Source organism: Falco naumanni, chromosome 1 (assembly GCF_017639655.2).
Source record: "Falco naumanni isolate bFalNau1 chromosome 1, bFalNau1.pat, whole genome shotgun sequence".
NCBI lineage: Eukaryota > Metazoa > Chordata > Aves > Falconiformes > Falconidae > Falco > Falco naumanni.
This window is the reverse complement of record NC_054054.1, coordinates 113581730-113588350: the sequence shown is the minus strand read 5'-3', so window position 1 is coordinate 113588350 and position 6621 is coordinate 113581730. Positions and strand designations below refer to the sequence as shown.

At 49.5% G+C, this 6621-nt stretch overlaps 2 protein-coding genes across 8 annotated transcripts; one reads left to right on the top strand and one right to left on the bottom strand.

Moving 5' to 3' along the window:
• The first annotated feature begins 57 nt into the window (after window positions 1–57).
• SRSF2 (serine and arginine rich splicing factor 2) lies at window positions 58–4576 on the top strand. Of its 7 annotated transcripts, XR_005825554.1 has the most exons (6): window positions 58–182; window positions 369–762; window positions 1131–1441; window positions 1788–1891; window positions 2527–2636; window positions 3136–4576. XR_005825554.1 is itself a non-coding variant. In XM_040579477.1 (4 exons), the coding sequence occupies exons 2-3, from the start codon at window positions 401–403 to the stop codon at window positions 1432–1434; spliced, it is 666 nt and encodes a 221-aa protein (XP_040435411.1). In that variant the 5' UTR covers window positions 58–182; window positions 369–400; the 3' UTR covers window positions 1435–1441; window positions 1788–4576. The 7 variants fall into 7 exon arrangements, 3 of the variants coding, with proteins under 3 accessions (XP_040435411.1, XP_040435400.1, XP_040435390.1); XR_005825552.1 differs by having other exon boundaries at window positions 2527–4576; XR_005825549.1 differs by lacking the exon at window positions 1788–1891 and having other exon boundaries at window positions 59–182.
• Window positions 4385–6601, bottom strand: METTL23 (methyltransferase like 23). The gene is made up of 5 exons (XM_040579443.1): window positions 6053–6601; window positions 5789–5893; window positions 5472–5709; window positions 5052–5136; window positions 4385–4730 (listed from the first exon to the last, which is right to left on the bottom strand). Exons 1-5 carry the CDS (start codon window positions 6140–6142, stop codon window positions 4562–4564), a joined length of 687 nt encoding a protein of 228 aa, XP_040435377.1. The 5' UTR covers window positions 6143–6601; the 3' UTR covers window positions 4385–4561.
• Window positions 6602–6621: the final 20 nt, after the last annotated feature.

The window sequence follows — 6621 nt, the reverse complement described above, 5'->3', positions numbered from 1 at the left end:
GGGGCAGAGCGCGCTCCGCGCGGCACTTTCACTTCCGGGTCGCCGTCGGCCATTTTGTGGCGTTAAGTAGGCGCGCGCGGGCGGCGCCCCGCTCATTTCCTCGCGGCAGCGGGCAGGGGCGGCTGTTGCTGGCGCTTCGTCTCCGCTCCGGCCTTAGGCCTCTTCCCGCCCGGATCCCAGAGGTGGGTGCCCGCTCCTCCCTCTCCGCTGAGGACCCCGCGGCGCTTCCCCTATGCCCTGCAGCTCTCCTCCTTACTGGACTCTGCTGGGCCGCCGCTCCGGCGCCCCCCCTCCGGTGTGAGGCGCCACCCCTCAGGGCCGCGCCGTCTCCTGACTCGCCCCCCTTCCCTCGGGTTTCTTCTCCTCAGCCGCCGCCGCCCCTCGGGGGCTGTTGCCCGCCATGAGCTACGGGCGCCCTCCGCCGGACGTGGAGGGCATGACGTCCCTCAAGGTGGACAACCTGACCTACCGTACGTCCCCGGACACGCTCCGGAGGGTCTTCGAGAAGTACGGCCGTGTGGGCGACGTCTACATCCCCCGGGACCGCTACACCAAGGAGAGCCGCGGTTTCGCCTTCGTCCGTTTCCACGACAAACGCGACGCTGAGGACGCGATGGACGCGATGGACGGGGCCGTGCTGGATGGCCGCGAGCTGCGCGTGCAGATGGCCCGCTACGGCCGCCCCCCCGACTCGCACCATAGCCGGCGGGGGCCGCCGCCGCGCCGCTACGGGAGCAGTGGCTACGGCCGCCGCAGCCGCAGGTAAGCGTCGGGCAGGCTGCGAGGGGCAGTGGAGCTTCAGTAATAAAGCGGGGGACACAGGGCTTAGGCACGCACCCGCTCGGCGAGGCCGCTTGGTTTTGTTTCCTTTTCCGAGGGAGTTTCGTGGTGGGGTCGGAGGGGAGAGTAGGCCGTTAGTAGCAAAGGCACGTGGAGTTCCCTCGGAGCGGAAGGGTTTCGCCCTGTAGTACGTTTAGCCCCCGGCCACTCACTCTGAACAATGGCGCCCTCTTAACACTCATATTCTTGCCCACGTGGGTCCCGTTCCGCCTTCTCTGTCCCAAAGTAGTCGCTGAAGTGTTCAACTTCTAACGTCCTTTTTTATTTTACTTCTTCCTGGTGTGTTCTAGCCCTAGAAGACGCCGTCGCAGCCGGTCTAGAAGCAGGAGCCGCTCTAGATCCCGCAGTCGGTCCCGCTACAGTCGATCCAAATCCCGGTCTCGCACACGCTCTCGGTCTCGCTCCACCTCGAAGTCCAGGTCTGCCAGGAGATCCAAGTCAAAGTCCTCATCTGTCTCCAGATCCCGGTCCAGGTCTAGATCCCGGTCCAGATCTAGAAGCCCTCCCCCTGCCTCAAAGAGGGAATCCAACTCTAGATCCAGGTCTAAGAGCCCTCCCAAGTCTCCAGAAGAAGAAGGAGCTGTATCCTCCTAGGAACATGGTAATGTACCTCGGGATCAGCACATGTTGCATGTTACTTTATTATAGCACTTAGATGGGGTGTTGGGTAGTTCTTAGAGTATTAATAGCCTGAAGCAAGTGAATCCTAATGGGGCACATTGTTAGCTGGTTTTTTTTTTCTTGAGCAGTGTTTTTTGGTTATTGGTTTAGGGAAATTAATACCGAAGGGCTTTCTACGGAGAAATTTCTTTTTTTTTTACAGAGAAAATGTTTTATTGAAAAATTAATGGCTTGGTTTTAGTAAAATATTGTATGAGACGCAACCTATGATGAAAATGACTATTTCTTACTGTATTTATCCAACATCTGCATTTTCCCCTTTAAAGCTGCGGTCTCCTGTTTGATAAAAGAATATTGGCCAGTATTGCAGATTTTAACTGATTTGGCTGATCCTCCAGGGACCAGTTTCTGTGGGCGTGTATTGGAGCAGGTTTGTCTTTAAATGTTAAAGATACACTATCCTTTTATAATGGAAGATCGGTTCAGTGGCCGTTGTACTGACTGGAGGTAATTGTTCTAGAAAAGTGGCAAATTCCTTGCAACGAGACAACCATGGAAACTAGTTTTTCCTCAAGTCGACACCTTGAAGAGGCATCTAAGGATACACCGGGTGGGGAAAGGATAGTGTGTCTTTAACCCTTCAAACTGTTTGGTCCTATTTTTAAAAGGAAAGGGCCTAAGCTAGGTGTGGAGTTAGATAATTGTAGCAAAATTAGTCACATTTTCTGTTTTGAGTGCTAATTAGAGTTTAGTTAATTCTTTATGAAGTATTAGTTTTAAAACTTTTATATAACTTTTAATAATCTGTTGTTGAACAGGCTGAAGTTAATGGTGGTTTGATCTACAGCCTGATGTTTATTCTTTAAATATTTTGACAGAACCTTGTATTTGGCCTCTGAAGTAAAGCAACACATGGGGGGAGGTGGAACATAATGGAAATTCCTAAAACTTAATTAAATTAGGCAAAGCCAGTTGAAACACAACTAGAATTATACCTGAAGTCATCCACACACCCAAAAGAGACAAGGTAGAAACCTGGCTGAACTTTTTTTTCTTCAAACCTAGATGCATCAGCTAAATGAGAGTCTACATAAAGGACGCCTTTGGGGGGAAAAGATCGCTTGAGTCTTCAGTCCATTGGAGAGACCCCTGGCGAGCAACCAGCTGTTGAAAAGGTTATTTTGTAACATTTTGTCTAACTTTTTACTTGTTTAAGTTGCGCCTCAAGTGGCAGATTTTACATTTTATGTGCCATTTTGTTGCTGTTATTCAAATTTCTTGTAATTTAGTGAAGTGAACGACTACAGATTTCATTATTGGCTTGGATATTTGAGGTAAAACTTCATTTTTGTTTATATAGTGCTGACTTTTATTTGAAATTAAAACTGATGATAACTTGCTGCTTCCAGTTTCATACTGAGGAAACATGCAGCCACTATATGCTGAGTAGCTAACTCTGTCAAAGTATCCTCAATTTTGTTTTCATTCCTTAAATAAAATTTTGCAAAACTTCAATTTGAAACTTAACTGTAAATGCTTTTTTTTACTTTGAATTCAAATAGTATCTTCAAATTCAAATTGGTAGAAATCTTTTCAGGTGACAGTTGATATTTGAAAGGATTGTTTTATCAGACTCAATTCTAATCTCTTCTCTTATGTATTTTTGTGCACTAGGCGCAGTTGTGTAGCAGTTGAGTAATGCTGGTTAGCTGTTAAGGTGGCGTGTTGCAGTGCAGAGTGCTTGGCTGTTTCCTGTTTTCTCCTGATTGCTCCTGTGTAACGATGCCTTGTCGTGCAGAAACAAATGGCTGTCCAGTTAATTAAAATGCCTGACAACTGCACTTCCAGTCACCCGGGCCTTGCGTAAAAATAATGGAGCATACAGTGAGCACATCTAGCTGATGATATACACACCTTATTTTTTCCAGAATGGTAAAACTTACCAACCTACATATATGAACTTACATAGAGAAATGTAATGTTAAGAAAAGAAATGGTTCATTCCTTTGTAAGTACTGATTGGTGTATCTTTTGCTTAAGACATTCTGTACTATACCCACTGTCTCTGTAGTTAAAATTAAACATTTTTCTGTGTTAACTTTTCTCAACTTAATGTCCGAGTCAGCTTATTTTTGGCTTGAAAAGATTTCTGCAATTTTACTGTCAATGTTTAACTTCTGTATAGTAACTGAATGCATTCTACTGCTTATGAATTTTATCCACTGGGGTTGCTTTTAAATTTCTATGGGCAAACTTGTGTTGCGACTAACCCAAATCTTGTATGGAGAGTATTGCACACCAGACTAAACAGATTCAGACAGGTCCGCTGGATGTTATGGAAGATACACACTGAGTAGTATGAATTGTTTGCTGTGTGCTTGCCCTGATTCAACAGGCCTGCTGCTTGATGGTAGCTAATCTTACAGTGATGATTTTTTTTCCTTGATTTGGATACCAAATGAAATGTATACTTCAACCATCATGTGTCAAGGGTTACTGTATTGCTTTGTTAACTTTATGCATGTATGTTGAATGGAAACATCTGACTACTTGCAATCTGGCTTGATTGAGGATTAAAAGTACTTTTCTATAAATTGAGAAAACAGTTTGTATGTTCCAGGACTGCACGGTCAGTGGCAGTCTATGCAGATTCCTTCAAAAACAAAGGGGCTGGCTTTTGTATATGAATCTTTGGGAAAGAGCCTCAGTCCTGGGAAACAGATTTTTATGGGGATATTTTTTTATCTTGAAAGAGTGCAGTTAACTTTTCTTCATAGCTGAAGTTGTGTATTTTAAGTTGGATCTTGTGGATTGTCAGGTTCTTAAGCTATGTTGTGTAGTGGCTTACATAATGGAATTGAGTCTTTGAACTACTTACCACATGGTCTTTGGGGAGGAGCACAAATTTCTCAAAAGCCATAGCTGAACAATCAAACAGCTTTATTTTTACAATGCATGTTTTAAGAATTATTGCTAAGGGGATCTGCTTCCCAAAAAATTATGCATGAGGTTTGCTGTAAACAGGATTGTTTTCTGCAGATCCATGCAACAGTAAACAGTTAAGTATCATCTTGTATTGGAACCAACAAGTGGAATAAACTTAAGTACCATCTGATTGTGCCAGTGAGATGATCATCATTTCAATCGTATGTCTTCCTGGTAGAGAAGAGCTTGCCAAGTGCTCTTTGTCTGCACTGAATGAATGTAAGGGAACGTGGGTGTTCTTCAGTTTCCATTTGCAGAGCAAGGCTTCGATAGACCAGTCAGCACTGGGGGAGGAAATACCAGTGTGTGAACACAAGTTTGTAACTTCTGCAGTAATTACAGGAGATTGTCACCAAACTTAAATGCAACAGTTCACAAGACTGAGTTTGTAACAGTTTTCTAGCCAACAGTAAACTGGTGGTTCTTGGATTATTTTCTGGTCTGGTTGCTTCTGTCTGCTCCCCCTAGGATTTACTCTACTAATCGCAATCTGCAATGAATGTTTCTGGAATGCAGTGGTGCCTCCCAAGAAGTTAATGCTCTTTTAAGAGCTAAGATGGGGAGACAGGACTTAAGATTCAGGTCTTAAATATGCAAAAGTTTACCTCCGGACTTGATAAGTAGTCCAGAATTGAGCTTGTGGATTCTTTCCCAGCAAGAAGTAAACTGTAGTTAAAATATCTTCAAAATCTGTAGTTTGGGGGAAATGAAGCGGTCTTGGTTAGTCTCTAGATGCCAGGTATAGTTAAATATGCCTGGTGATATGAAACATTAAAAATCAATACAAGACTTGACTGCTTATGAGATGCGAGAAGCATGGCCTTCAGGGGTTAGCTAGTTACTCCATTTTCTACATGTACCCTCTGGTGGTGTTTATAACTGTTACCCCAAGAATTGCAAGTTTGATAGCACAGTACTGCCACAAAGGCTGTCACCTGGTATCTTGACAGCGTTCCCTGTACTGCTTGGATGTGAAGTCCTGCTAGTTTGTCACAAATCGAAGATAGCTGAGAGTATTAACATACCTTTTGGGTCAAAGAAGACATCCGATCCTAAGATAATGTCTACAGGAGCAAGTGAGAGCAGCTGGGGTGACAGCCGCCCCCACGTGAGCCCTATGACAGGTACGTGGGGCAAGTCGTTCATCAGGCAGCTGCGCCGGCAGCTCTGCAGGCAGCAAGGCAGCTCCTCGTTGTCGGACAGGATCACCTCGGCCCCACACTTGGCAGCCACCACACCCGGGAGGCTCACGCCTGCACCGACCTGAAACCACAGCCCGGTGAAAGGGACCGAAGCGGGGATGCGTCCCCTGCGGCTAGAGACAGGGCGTGCCGCGAGGTACCTCCAGCACTCGCTTGCCGGGCAGGCTCCTCCTGTGGGCCCAGAGGTACTGGGCCAGCACCACGGCGCAGGGCCACACGTACATCCCGTACTGCGAGTCCAGCACCTGAAACACACCGGGCGCCGCGCTGGGAAGGTGGGTCCTGCTCTGCCACGGAGACGGGTGCACCGCCGGCCCGGTGCCCCAGGGATGGGGTGCCCAGGAAAGGCGGTGCCGCGGGGAATCGGGTGCCCCGCAGGATGGGGTGCCCGGGGGAGGCGGTACCTGGGGGATGCGCAGCGCCAGCACCTCCGGCCCCTCCGCGAAGCGGTAGCATCGCACGCTGCCCCGCCGCTGCCGCCGCGCCTCCCCCATGGCCGCGCCGCCGCCCAATCGCTGGCGGCCACGTACCGAACCGGGCCGCGCGGGCCAATCGGCGCCCTCGCCGGCCGTGGCGTCACGCGGCGCGCCGCTGCGGGGGCTGATGGCGGCGGCCCAGAGGCTCACCGCGCGGCCTGGCCCGCCGCTCCCAGCCGTCTCCGCCCAGTGCCGTAGTTAAGCCGGGCCCTTCCCGCCCGCGCTGGTGCCCTGGCGAGGCAGTACGGGCGGTTCGGTGCCGCGAGGGGCACCGCGTCAGCCCCGCACGAAAACTGGCTGGCACGCGGTCGGTTCGCCGTCTTCAGGGCAGCGGCGGGCGCGGAGCGCGGGCCCGCTGGGGGAAGGGGAGAAGCGGCGGGGAGTTCCCGGGGCTACTCCAGCAGCGAGCGAGCGCGGGGCAGCGCGGCTGAGCGCGACCAGCACTAGAGCTCCCTCCCTCTCGCCCTCAGCACCCTTCCTCCCAACATGGCGGCGCA

Bases quoted from the DNA above. Each gene is read 5' to 3' on its own strand.
- SRSF2 (XM_040579477.1), top strand. From the start codon at position 401: ATGAGCTACGGGCGCCCTCCGCCGGACGTGGAGGGCATGACGTCCCTC. The intron at 763-1,130 runs GTAAGCGTCGGG...GGTGTGTTCTAG, and splicing joins TACGGCCGCCGCAGCCGCAG to CCCTAGAAGACGCCGTCGCA.
- METTL23 (XM_040579443.1), bottom strand. From the start codon at position 6,142: ATGGGGGAGGCGCGGCGGCAGCGGCGGGGCAGCGTGCGATGCTACCGC. The intron at 5,894-6,052 runs GTACCGCCTCCC...GGTGTGTTTCAG, and splicing joins TGGCGCTGCGCATCCCCCAG to GTGCTGGACTCGCAGTACGG. The intron at 4,731-5,051 runs GTAAACTTTTGC...TTCCTCCCCCAG, and splicing joins ACTACTTATCAAGTCCGGAG to TGCTGACTGGTCTATCGAAG.